This window comes from Mesoplodon densirostris, chromosome X (genome assembly GCF_025265405.1).
Source record: "Mesoplodon densirostris isolate mMesDen1 chromosome X, mMesDen1 primary haplotype, whole genome shotgun sequence".
Lineage (NCBI taxonomy): Eukaryota > Metazoa > Chordata > Mammalia > Artiodactyla > Ziphiidae > Mesoplodon > Mesoplodon densirostris.
The window spans coordinates 16,359,552-16,373,614 of record NC_082681.1 but is presented as its reverse complement, the minus strand read 5'-3'; the positions used below and the strand labels follow the sequence as shown (position 1 = coordinate 16,373,614).

General features: G+C 40.6%; 1 protein-coding gene across 1 annotated transcript in view; it reads right to left on the bottom strand.

Moving 5' to 3' along the window:
• FGF13 (fibroblast growth factor 13) overlaps positions 1 to 11,329 on the bottom strand; it is a 201,396-nt gene extending 190,067 nt beyond the window's left edge. The window contains exon 1 of the mRNA XM_060087047.1: positions 11,170 to 11,329. Within this exon, the coding sequence (XP_059943030.1) occupies positions 11,170 to 11,299 (130 nt within the window). The 5' untranslated portion in view covers positions 11,300 to 11,329. The remainder of the gene's footprint in view (positions 1 to 11,169) is intronic.
• Between the last annotated feature and the right edge of the window lie 2,734 nt (positions 11,330 to 14,063).

Genomic DNA, 14,063 nt, shown 5'->3' with positions numbered 1-14,063 from the left:
ATAATATTAGGTAGAGCGCTTGGCACGTAGTAAATTCTGGATAATTGTCCGTTATTGTTTTCATTATTATTTACCATAGACTAGAGAGTAAGGTTCCAACAAGTAATGAGAGAGAACTCATGGCTAATATCTAAATCTCTAGGTAAAAACTAATCAAACAGAAAAGGGGAAATGCTGAGAGCAGGTCTTAATAACATTCCTATTCATGGTGGTAATTTTTTGTTTTATAAGAAGCACTTCTAATTTTATTTATTTATTTTTGGCTGTGTTGGGTCTTCTTTTCTGTGCGAGGGCTTTCTCTAGTTGCGCTGAGCGGGGGCCACTCTTCATCGTGGTGTGCGGGCCTCTCACTGTCTTGGCCTCCCTTGTTGTGGAGCACAAGCTCCAGACGCGCAGGCTCAGTAGTGTGGCTCACGGGCCTAGTTGCTCTGCAGCATGTGGGATCTTCCCAGACCAGGGCTCGAGCCCGTGTCCCCTGCATTGGCAGGCAGATTCTCAACCACTGCACCACCAGGGAAGCCCCATGGTGGTAATTTTAATGAGCTGAGAAAAAAAATTTAACCAACAGGATCAGCTTTTTAATAGTGAGAAATGATCTTTCCTCATTTCTGCTATTATAGGTGAAGCGCATCCTCTGGCTTAAAGAAAGATGAGGCAAGTGACCAGTTATGTTATTTATCTAGGGAACATGCTATTGCACTCAAATGGAATTTAGCTTTTCATAATCATTCTACACTTTCTTTGTGTGTCCTTGACAAGGTCATCACCTCCTTGAGGGTGAAGGTCATTTCACTTCCTTCTTGTGAGTGCTGCACTCCACCTAACTCTAGGCCTGCAGAATTAGCAGGTACTTCCTGAGTCCCTTCTGCCTGTGACAATATATTATCACAGCAAAGCTGAGAATGGCATGCAGACAGCATTTTTCCCTTTAAAACTAAGATGTTTCAGCAACAAAATTGCTTTTAGACAACAAATGCACGTACAGGGCAAGAGGGGCAAAACTGAGCATATGGAGAAGCCATGGAGGGGAAAAGGAGGCCAGAAAAACCACGTTCAAATCAAGTCCTGTCATTCATCGGGGAAGTGACTTAACCTTCCTGTATCTTAGTTTACTCATCTGTGAAAGGTTGGTAGCAGCCCGTACCTTATGGGGGTTTTGTGATCTGGCCTCTAAGGGGCTTTGCACAGCGCTCTCACTGCATGTAGAAGTGGCCCAGTGGAACTGTGCCCCCTTTTCCTTCCTCCTCAGAGATTCGGTATTCCAGACAATGTATACTGGTTGCTTCCAAGGCTGGACATGCTTGAAGGTTGACCTGGAGCTGTTCTGAAAATATATATCTTAAAATAGCTGGGGCTCCTAAGTAGAAATAGGCTAGTACATGGGTGGAAGTGAACACGTGATTTTGATGTGTCAGAGTGAGTGTGGATAATGGCTGTGAAGCAAGACAAGGGTAAGTGCTTGATAAAATGCAGGATGTAATATCTCTTGTTCCACATTTTCCCACGGGCATTATTCAAGCGGCATATTCTCAAGCACGCTGAGAGATGCTGTAGCGTATAACAAATAAATACCTGAATCAATGTAAGTTAGAATGCTAGGCATGATTTAGAAACATAGATAACAATGAAAGTCTCCCAATCATGGCAAAGTCAGTTTTCACACACAAGCTGCTGTAATAACATCACGCTGCAGAGCTGGTGATGTCTAGATGATAAGAGGGCAATGCCCCAGTGACGACAGCCTCGGGGACAGATACCCAGATCAGGAGCAGCTGGCGTCAACTTCTGCAATCTCACCCTAGAGCAGCAGCAATCAAGTCAAGAAGCACATAGAAGTCCTTCTCTGGCATGTGGATATGCTCTCCTCCTTCCCCTCCTCCCCCATCTTCTTCTTTAAGTATGATCACACGTTGTCCTGAGAATCATAGAGAGCAGAGCAAGGTTTCAACCACTGCCTGCAAGAAAGGAGGCTGTTCACAAGGTGGCAGATTGCCACGCTCCTATGGAGAAGCCAGATTATATTTCTAAAAGCACAGAGAGGCAAAGAGGCAAGGGAACTTCAAGAAGGTGAGAGAGAGAGAGAAAGAGAGAGAGAGGGAGAATGTGTGTGTGTGTGTGTGTGTTTGTGTGTTGGGAAGGATGGATACCTTACATGGACACAAGTTCTAAAGGTCATATAAGTGCAGCCTGTCCAGCAGTGACCTCTAATCACAGGGCACCTCCTGAAGAGGCTCATGCAACCAGCATGATAAGAATTGTAAATGGACAGCTGACATCATACAATGAAACTTATGCCAAGGTAATTTTGTTCTAAGGCAGCAATTCCAACCCTGTTAGTACATTAGAATCACCTCGGGAACATTTAAAAAGAAATACCCATGTTGGGCTTCCCTGGTGGCGCAGTGGTTGAGAGTCTGCCTGCCGATGCAGGGGACACGGGTTCGTGCCCTGGTCCGGGAAGATCCCACATGCCGTGGAGTGGCTGGGCCCGTGAGCCATGGCCGCTGAGCCTGTGCGTCCGGAGCCTGTGCTCCGCAACGGGAGAGGCAACAACAGTGAGAGGCCTGCGTACCGCAAACAAAACAAAACAAAACAAAACAAAACAAAAAAACATGTCAAGACTCAGCCACAAGAGATTTTGCAGGGTTTTCATTTGGACAAGTTATTGGTTATTGCTTGACTGTGGTCTGATGTTGGGCTCGGGCATCACTACTATTTAAAAGGTCCTCAGATAATTCAAGTGTGGAGCCGAGGTTGAGAATCATTGAAGTAATCTAAGCAACTTTGCTGAATGTTGGGTCCAAAGACTTAGTGCTGATACATGAACTTGTAACTAAGCACATTTTTTATTTAGTTCAGCTGACACTATTTTTCACAGCAAGACAGCAATACTTTCTTTTTCTTAGTTGAAGTATAGTTGATTTACAATATTGTGTTAGTTTCTGGTGTACAGGAAAGTGAGATACACACACACACATACACATATTCCATTTCATATTCTTTTCCATTATGCTTTATTACAGGATATTTTAAAAAATTAATTTATTTATTTTTGGCTGCATTGGGTCTTCGTTGCTGTGTGAGGGCTTTCTCTAGTTGCGGAGAGCAGGGGCTACTCTTCGTTGCAGTACACAGGCTTCTCATTGCGATGGCTTCTCTTGTTGTGGAGCATGGGCTCTAGAGCGCAGGCTCAGCAGTTGTGGCACACAGGTTCAGTAGTTGTGGCTCATGGGCTCTAGAGCACAGGCTCAGTAGTTGTGGCACACAGGCTTAGTTGCTCCACAGCATGTGGGATCTTCCCGGACCAGGGCTCAAACTCGTGTCCCCTGCATTGGCAGACAGATTCTTAACCACTGCGCCACCAGGGAAACCCTATTACGGGATATTGAATAGAGTTCCCTGTGCTATGCAGTAGGTCCTTGTTTACCTATTTTATGTATAGTGGTGAATATCTGCTAATTCCAAACTCCTAATTTATTCCTCACTCACCCCTTTTTTCCTTTGGTAACCATAAATTTGTTTTCTATGTCTGTGAGTCTGTTTCTACTTTGTAAATAAGTTCATTTGTAGCATATTTTAGATTCCACATATAAGTGATATCATTTGATATATGTCTTTCTCTTTCTTACTTACTTCACTTAGTATGATAATCTCTAGGTCCATCCATGCTGTTACAAATGGCATTATTTCATTCTTTTTTATGACTGAGTAGTATTCCATTTATGTATGTACCACATCTTCTTCATCCATTCATCTGTCGATGGACATTTAGGTTGCTTCCATGTTTTGCCTATTGTAAATAGTGCTGCTATGAACATTGGTATGCGTGTATCTTTTGAAATTAGAGTTTTGTCTTTTCCGGATGTAATCCCAGGAATGGGATTGCTGATTCATATGGTAGCTCTATTTTTAGTTTTTTTAAGGAACCTCCATACTGTTTTCCATAGTGACTTCACCAATTTACATTCCCGCCAACAATGTAGGAGGGTTCCCTTTTCCACACCCTCTCCAGCATTTATTATTCGTAGACTTTTTAATGATGGCCATTCTGACTGGTGTGAGGTGATACCTCATTGTGGTTTTGATTTGCATTTCTCTGATAATCAGCAATGTTGAGTGTCTTTTCATGTACCTGTTGGCCATCTGTATGTCTTTGGAGAAATGTCTATTTAGGTCTTCTGCCCATTATTTGACTGGGTTGTTTGTTTTTGTTATTGAGTTGTATGAGCTGTTTGTATATTTTGGAAATTAAGCCCTTGTAGGTCACATCATTTGTAAATATTTTGTCCCAGTCTGCAGGTTGTCTTTTTGTTTGGTTTAAGGTTTCCTTTGCTGTGCAAAAGCTTGTAAGTTTGATTAGGTCCCATTTGTTTATTTTTGCTTTTATTCCTATTGCCTTGGGAGACTGACCTAAGAAAACATTGCTATGATTTATATCAGAGAATGTTTTGCCTATGTTCTCTTCTAGGAATTTTTTATGGTGTCATGTCTTATATTTAAGTCTTTAAGCCATTTTGAGTTTATTTTTGTTTAGGGTGTGAGGGAGTGTTCTAACCTCATTGATTTAGATGCAGAAAGACAGCAATACTTTCTTGATGAAAGAAACAGTGCATTGATTTACATTCTGGCACAAGCTCCTCATCTCATTATGGACTGGTAACAAACAATTTCAGACCCAGCCCTGAACCACAGACCACATTTGGTGTAGGACTTCCCTAAAGATAGCAGGCGGGGGTCAGAGAACAAGGGAACGGCATTCATCTTCAAGTGTGTTACTTGTCAGAGCCCAGCTTTGATGGGAACACCCTGCTCAGTGGGGCCAGCATGGCATTTCCCAAAGCGTATTTGTGGGATGTTACTACGTATTACAAATAAAAGGGTTCTGATAGCTGGAGTATGTTGTTTACCACTGAATTGCCCAAAGAGAGACAAATTCCTAACCTGTAAGACTCCTTAAAACCTTTAATACTCTCTAAGAATGGTGTGGAATTCAGGAAACATGTATGTGATCTCTCTTTTCACAAAGACATATGATCAGCATTTCATGAAACATAATTTGGAAAATAGTGATCCAATAATTATTGAAGAACATGTGCAAGAGAGTAGAGTTAATTCTGCATTCTCTTCAACCAGGCAAACAAGTTATCATTTAAAACAAAGGAGTGAAAATTGGAGCTGAAGCAGCAGCACATCTGGTACTTCTCCTTCACAGGGGCAGACCTCCAGGCCTTTAGGGTTGGGCTTGACTGGGGAAACAGCTCAAAGTCATCCAGGCTATGCCTTTTCGGACGTGGACCACAGTCTACCTGGGTCATACCGTGCTGGGTCAGAAAGGCAGATTTTCTTAAGTGGTTTATTAACTGGCTGTGAAAAGGAAAAAACCAGTAGGTGTTGCTGAAACATCAGAGCCCCGGAAGCACGTTGGCAACGCAATTCCTGATGTAACAGCTTTGAAGGGGGCAGCGCTATATGGATGGATAACGTCCAGATTTTTTTCAAGGATCAGCACTTAGATTTTGACTTTGTTTTAAAATCAGAAGCACCGCCATCGTTCATCCAGTAAGACCTTTCCGGGAACTTTCTCAGGGCAGTGTTCATTTAAACATAAATACTTGAAATGGAGGCAGATAACCAAGGAAAACTTCAGTCAAGAGAGTTGTAAAGGAGAGACTACTTCTCAGGAAACATCACCACTGCCAGAACGGGAACACCAAGGCTCAAGGGAGAAGGGAGGCCTGTTGCTTTAAAAAGTGAATAATCAAAGAATAAAAGGTTGTTAGTTCCTACCAGAAAAGCCAGCCTGGAGACTGAGTTGAGATGCGAGTATCTAATAAGAGAATAATAAATGCACATCCTGGCCTGAAATTTAATTATTGGCTGTTATGTATACTTCCTTGATCAAATTATGAGTTTTCCAGAGAGTAGAAACTATCCCCCAAATACAACTTAATGTTGTATTTGCTGCCATAAGGTAGGGAAATAGGAGAGAAGAGAGACTGTGTTTCAGGGCCATTACTAGTTCCCTAACGTTGTTAGGAGATAACAAGTAGTCTTCTAAGAAGTAGCTCACAAGCAACCAGGAGAAATACATCTGATCACTTTATGGGGAGAGGACAGTGTTTATTCATTGCTAATCACCAAGGCCTTCAGATTTCTGGCTTTTTAATTCGATTTTGATATGGACCAATATTTTAATCCTTCTTGTGACTCTGCAGTTAAGCTGCCATTGGCTTCAATGAGCAAAGAAACCTCTCTGCTGTTGTTCTGTCATCCTTCATGTCCTAAATCAAAGGCAGGGTGACCCTAAGTCATAGTTATTTTGAAATTAAAAGATTCAGAATAAGGTCCTTTATCTCTACAGAGCCACCCAAACATATGGCCCCATGTTCTTCTAATCAAATAGGAATATCCCCTCAATTCTCATCTTCAAGGGGACAGATATGGAAGCAGTTATACCCTTCCTGCAAGTCAAGACATGTTCAGATATCAAGCATCAGTGGTGGCTTCGTTTTATTGAACTATTAATTCAAATAATATTATACCCATTTTTCTCAAAAGGCAAATTAGTATGAAAATGAGGAAGACACAAAACAGGAGACAGCAGAGTTAAAGAAAAGGTGAGGATGAAAATAAAAACATTTCCCTCGGCATGTTCCTAAATACTCTTCTACCGTCTTTCTCTCCTACCATTTAGGCAAGACTGATATTCATGGTGACATATTCTCTTTCTGGGATAAAGAAACCAAGGCATTATCAGAGTAACAGACATTGTGCTTGTTACAAATATGTGCCCTTAACATTTGGCACACAATTTTGCTCTCTTTTGGTTGGTGAAAGCTGGCATACTTCATCACCAGGCTGGAGCACAGATTCTCTTCTCCTCCAACCAAAGTCACTGTGGTTGGATGCTTCTCTGAATAAAAAGGTTATGGATCTCCTGAGGGGGGAGATAGAATGAATATATATATATATATATATATATATATATATATATATATATATATATAAAACATTTTTTAAAAATCACATGAAAACAGGACTGTAGGAAGGAGGCCAGATGCTTGATTAAAAGATGGTGACAAATCCCTGAGCTTTGTAATACTTTCCTATTTGCATGAACTCCTTCAAATTTACTATTGTGATCAGGATTTTCAATCCTACAAGCAAATGCTGGGAATCCATGATTTCTTTTTCTCTGTAGATTTTCAACATTATCTACTTGTAAGCATGTATATCTTGGTGTGATTCTTCTGAACAACCTTCAAACATCAGTAAAAGCCCAATGACTGGCATTTCGGAAGCAACAAACTATACTGATAATAGATTGGCTTTCAGAAGTTACTCTAAATCAGTGACTTCATTTTGGCATACATGACAATGAAAGGAAAAAAATGAACAAAAGGATAAAGCTTTGATGATTATACTTTCTCTTGCCAAAAGCCTCCTGGAACAGGAAGAAAAAGATTTTGGTAACAATCTCCACTCTCCATGTGGCTTTCTTATAACAAAGAGTGTTGCTGGTACTGGGCCAAATTAGACTCTCAGATATTTGTATGTGCTTCTTCACCCAAATTCCAGTACTCACATAAGATTCCATCATAAGTGGTTTTTATGGAAATAATCACATCACCGAAAATCACAAGTATCTGGAACAAACTAAAGAACTTATTTTGGAATTGGCTGCTCAGAAATAGAGAGCTGTTTTTGGCAAAGTGTAATCTGTCCTTAGTATATCCTGAAAAGCCAGGGAGGAATATCAGGCCTTCCATGTACTATTTTACATGAATTCTGAGGGCCCTGGACACAATACAAAAATGTCTTTTAAAAGATAGATGATTGTGAACAATTGTAAATAAGCTATCTGTACCAAATCTCAGATCATCATAAATTATGGAAATAACCTGGCCCTTATAAAAACATCACCAACCAAAAGTAACATCAAGACTTTATAATAATGCAAAAACAGTTGGTAGATTTTATCAATTCAGTAAGGAAGAAGAAAATTAATTCCAGCTATATCATAATACACATAAAACTCTTTGACCTAATTTAATAATTTGTAAGACTTATCCAACTCTAACTTACATTTCACCCCCAAATTTCAATGAGTGTTTCATTTTTCACTTGAGTGCCATACACACACAATCTCATTAGAAGAGGTCATACTGGCAGCTTGGCATTGCACAGATCAAACCATGGATGGCTTAGCCACCCTGTCCATTGCCTTCACCTGCAGTGGAATTGGTGAGCAGCCACAGTCAAGGTCAATTAATGTCTCATGCTTTGGCAGAAAGACCATGAGAGGAACACTCTCTTCAAAATGCTTCAAGTGAGGGCTTCCCTGGTGGCACAGTGGTTGAGAATCCACCTGCCGATGTAGGGGACACGGGTTCGTGCCCTGGTCCGGGAAGATCCCACATGCCGCGGCGCGGCTGGGCCCGTGAGCCATGGCCGCTGAGCCTGCACGTCCGGAGCCTGTGCTCCGCAATGGGAGAGGCCACAAGAGTGAGAGGCCCGCGTACCACAAAAAGAAAAAAAAAATGCTTCAGGTGAGAATAAAATGTTTCAAGGTACGGATATAGTTTAGAATTGAGAGTCTATCCATTTGTAGTAAAGCGATCTCTTATTTCTACTAATCATAGTAAAATGTTATAACAACTGAAAGACTGTACCTTACAGAATTTAAAAACCAGTCTTGCAAAAATCTTCCAGGTCGCCAGAACGGCCACTGAACCCTTTTAAACCCACAGTTACTTCACCTCCTGGCAATGATGAGTTTCTGGCCTTCTGTATCCTACATGAAGTAAGCATGTTAATTTCTTAGCATAGTTTCCTTATTTATCTGAGGTCTCTTCCACAGCATGCTGTCTTTCGCCCCCATCTAAGGTCTTCAGGATCCTGTTAATTTGTACAGAGTTCGAGTGTATTCATTTTAAGGTCTGGGTTCACCATTAGCTTCTGGCTCCTTGTTTAAAGGGGGTACAGTAAAATTGTAAATAGTGTCAAAATATCATCCCAGAAAACCTCTAATGCATCTAATACTATTTATAAATAATTCATACAAATCAAGAGGGAAGTATTAGCTTCACTATTCCAGGAGAGCAAGACTAAGGGAAATCTTCAGTCTGAAAGAAGACAATGACCATCATCTAAGTATACCAAAGTGAAAGGCTGGAAGCCACATTTAACACAAGGACAGCCAGCTTAAAAAGTATCCAAACCTTGTACAAGAGAGCTTCACTGCAACCTATTCTCTAAAGAATTTTTCATACCTGAAAACATTCATAACATTATTCACGATACACTCCAGATATTTTGAAACTAATAGATCCTGTCAAAACTATATGTAATAAGAAAACACCCATTAAAATTAGTTATTCAACTGTTGTTTTTTTTTAATCTGAGAATTGTTAAAACAATTTGAAGTAAGTTTCTAACCAATTGCTTGACTGAATTTAACCAACTTTTGTTTTTCAGGACGATGTGCAAGTACAAAAACAGTATAGTGTCTGTAATACAGATACACACATCCATAAGAATATAATTACATAATAAATAGTATATTTCTATCATACAGACACTGTTTTTGTGCTTGCAAATATATATATATATATATATATATATATATATATATATATATAGAGAGAGAGAGAGAGAGAGAGAGAGAGAGATCACATACAGATATCATTTTATAGAAAATAAAGAAAATATTGCAATGCATTATATAAAGTCATTGTCACTGGCTGAATTTTTTTGTTTCAGTGAAGCACAAAATCAAGTTAGTATCTTCTCTATGAAACCACCAAAAATTTGTCTTACTCACTGTAAAAGGCCACCATTTACATCTCCAGATGACATCAGAACTCATATGCAAAGTGGATAGCTTGCATACGGGAGTATAAGTGGAGTAAATGCAAATGCTCTATTCTATTGCTGAAACAGAATTAAGCATAGAAAAGTGTACACTTCTCATTTTCTGCCAAAGAACATTTAAAGCTCTGTTTGGAAGGGAGGAGAAAGGGGAGACTTTGAGATGTAAAAATTTGCTTCCAAAACTATAGACTAGACTCAATTTGGAGTAATTTCCTCAAACACCAAACTTTGAACAGAACCACGCAGCAGAAAGACAGCTGAACTGAAGACCCCATAATGTTGCAAAAAGGGCAACTGGAAATCGGAACAAAGGCACTTCTAGAAATTGTACCAGAACCATTTCTGCGAACGTGTACACCAAATGCCAAAGGACTAGTGAATTTTGTCACCTCCAACGTCATTCACTGGTAAATTACATGGATAGTATTTGATCTTGGGTGGGGGGGGAGGGGCGTGGGAGAACATGAGCTGTTTTACGATAAGTATACTTCTCAAATGTCATTTTGGAAATCAAAACATACACAGATGGCAAAAAGTTGACCACATTTGGTAATGCAAAAAATGTCCCTGTTTGATATATGCAAAACAGTTGGAAAAATGAATGAATACTCTTTCTAGAGACAAGGAACTTCACAGATAGATTTGTAGCATGGATTGCGATGAATACCTTATTGACCTCAGTTTAAATAACAGCAAGTAGAGTTTTCCAAACCTGTACTTGAGCTGCAAAGAAAAACAAACTACTCATCGTTTCCTTGAGGCATGCATTTCACTATGGCAAAGCGCACCGGGCGTGCATGACAGGGGAAGTCTGGGCCTGCTTTAGCCAACTGAGTAGATCATGAGCATTCTTCGAACACAAGGCAGAAGGCTTTATGGAGGGGAGAAGAGTGAGAAAATTTGGAACAATCTTCTCATTATTTCATTTTGGAAGGGCCATTCCTCAGCCGACTGCTGCTTCAGGAAGGCGATATGATGGGACCAGACTTGGCCAGATGTTGGCTATGGGAGCAAGCAACTTTAGCAGCCAAAACGGGGCAGTGTCATGACACCAGCTGAACACGTGTCAGCTGTGAGAAGCAGGAAGATGCTGTGCGCCGGGCCAGACCTGACTGTATTATACAGTGTCCCATCTGAGACTGCATAACACACTCACTGGTGAGCCACGGGGCCTCAGAACGATGTCAGGGGCCGAACAACACACAGCACAGCAGAGGGCAATGCACAGTCAGAAAGAAAGAGAAAGAAAGAAGAATGAGAGGAAACAAGCAAGACACACGTCCGTCGTGCACAAACCTTCGGGCTCTGTGTGTTCTTTGTGATGGACTTGCTTCAGCGGGCAGCAGAAGATTTCGTGACACTTAGCACGAAAGGGGGACTCTTTTTTCTTTAATTCCGCAGATTGGATGGAATCTTGCCGTAACATAATGTATTCCTGTGTGCCAGGGGGGGCGTCATCCAGAACTGTGGTCACCACATAACAAAATGAACTCAAGTTAGAGCTTCAGGAAAGCAGCGAACGTCTTACATCAACTCTACTCCCAGGGAAGACTACAGAAACAACATTCCCAAGAAAAGTTTCAAAGAAAAGCATTGCACAGCTTGGGGATTTTCTTTTTAAGGGCTTAGTTTTATAATACGAAAGCCCTGGGAATAGTTGACTCAGCTATACACACCTCGATTGCTTGTATAATGAAAATTTAACAGTGTTAAACTGTCCTGATGAGCAATAAAACATATTAATATGAATAACCATATTGTATCTAAATAAACACCATGGAGAGCTCACACGTTTCAGCTTGAAATCTAATATAAATATTTACAGGTGAAAATGGCAAATGTCCACCAACTTCTCATTACTTTAGGTTTTCTTCCTCAGTCTGCTCCTGGTGAGGGCTCGGCTTCCATGCACTATGTACTGAGTCTGACAAAAGAATTCATTTTTTCCCCAAAGAGAACTGGGGCTGTCACAAACATTCTTCACATATTCGAAACCCCCTAATGCAGAGAACAAATTCCAGTTGAGAGCCTAATAATCAACATTGGCTCAAAGACCTACCTTGAATGGCGGAACAGCAGGGCCTGGTTCACTAATTCTGGCCTCAGATATACACCAAGCCCCTCTCAGCTTGCTAGGCCCTTTGTGCATTTTCCTGATCAAGACTGTGAATTTCTAGTGTTTTCTCCCTGCCAAAACAAGGTGTCTGCTTTTACAGGGTCTGCTGCAACATTCTTTAGCCTGATAACTACCCACCAAAGTGGGTGCAAATGTGATCTGCACCTGCAGAAACAGGAACTGACCCCAGCATGGATTTTTTTTCTCCTTCATGCCCTTCCTAATGAGGCCATCCCATTTTACCAGGAGTGAGTCAGTGTCCCTAAAGCTATGATTAACGATGAGCTGACTCATTCTACTCCCCCAAATGCATACACTTAACATGCATTGAGAAAGACTGACACTAGCAGCACACTTCCTATGGGGAGAATAATGCTGCAGTGTTTGTAATATACCAACAGCTTATGGGTGAAATTAGATGGGATCTCAAGTTTCCATGTTTAGCAAAAGATTCCCAGCTCACTGGCTGGGATCATAATGGACATTAAGAACTTTCTTTCATGTTGGAGTAAAAATGGTATAAAAACCAACATAACTTTGAAATTCATATTATGAGTTTAGAACAAGTTCTTGATAGATTGCTTGTATGTGGAATTGTTGTCTTCCTTTATAAGTCATTAAATTATGCAAGAAGGTAATGAATATTTTAGTTACTTCTCTTTCTATTTTCCTCTAGCGCCCAGCAGCACTAATCAAAAATACTATATAGACAAACCACCACTGCTTTTCCTGGCAGAGTTCCCTTCATCTACTAGGAATGTGACTATAACTTAGAATCTGGTCGTTGAATGCACATCTTCAGTAGCAACAGCTGGTATTCAAACCATTTGCAACCATTACCTGCCATGAGCAGTTAGTTACGATAATATAGACACTTATCAAATTCCAGCATCATAGGTAAAGATAAATTCTGATTTTACCATACAAAATATTATAGGGGGCTTCCCTGGTGGCGCAGTGGTTGAGACTCTGCCTGCCGATGCAGGGGACACGGGTTTGTGCCCCGGTCCGGGAAGATCCCATGTGCCGTGGAGCGGCTAGGCCCATGAGTCATGGCTGCTGAGCCTGCACATGCGGAGCCTGTGCTCCGCAATGGGAGAGGCCACAACAGTGAGAGGCTCGCATAACCCCCCCCCAAAAAAAATATATATATATATATTTTAGGAAAACCTCCCAAACTTGGAACTCAAAAAAAAAAAAAAAAAGCAAAACCCCGCTCATGATTATATAGAAGCTGAGAAATCCCATTTTCATGCACTGTATATAAGAAACAAATTTTAAGATTAAAAGACAATTGGAGGATTAAAAAGAAAAGAACAACTTTTGGGTAATATGTAGAGAACTTGCTATTCAGAAGTACATGATAAACACCAGTAAATTGTCTTCCATTTTCATTTTGCAATACCAAAAATGATGTCACAAATGGGCCTTTCTGGAGATTAATGACAGGCTGAAGGTAATAGCCTTTGGCTGACTCTCCAGCCATCAGCTTTTCCCCACTGGTCATTAATTCCCAGAAAATGCCTTGCACTGACATCATTATTGTTTAATTAGATACAACTGGTTATCTGTAACATACAACAAAATTCTAGTGAAAGCAACCCAGTGACTGATACAAGAACCAGCCCCCAAATTCATCATGATGGGAAAGCATGAAAGTCACAAAAGTGCAAGATAATTGCTTTCCACAAAATTCTCTCTCTCCTGTTCTTTCTTCAAACTGAATTTTAGCAAGTGCAAAAGGTGCCAAGATGCGAGGATTTAAGGTGCCATCTGAGTAATGACCACACGGACAGAACATTTCCTTGGAAATCGTGAACATCTGGGAGTTAATGGCTTAGCTTTGGGTCCAGGCCATCTCTACTCAATGCCCCAAACATCAGTCAATTCAGGCAAAACAGAAAGAAAAAAAAGAATATTCAATCTATCAGTACACCTGGGTGTCATGTTGACACGAGGGCTAAAAATATTTTGGACTTTTTAAACAGAAGTGGCATCATACACGCAACACCTCACACAGGTGTATAAAATCTCTGAACATAAATTTATTTTGGATGAAAGATTAAAACTATTA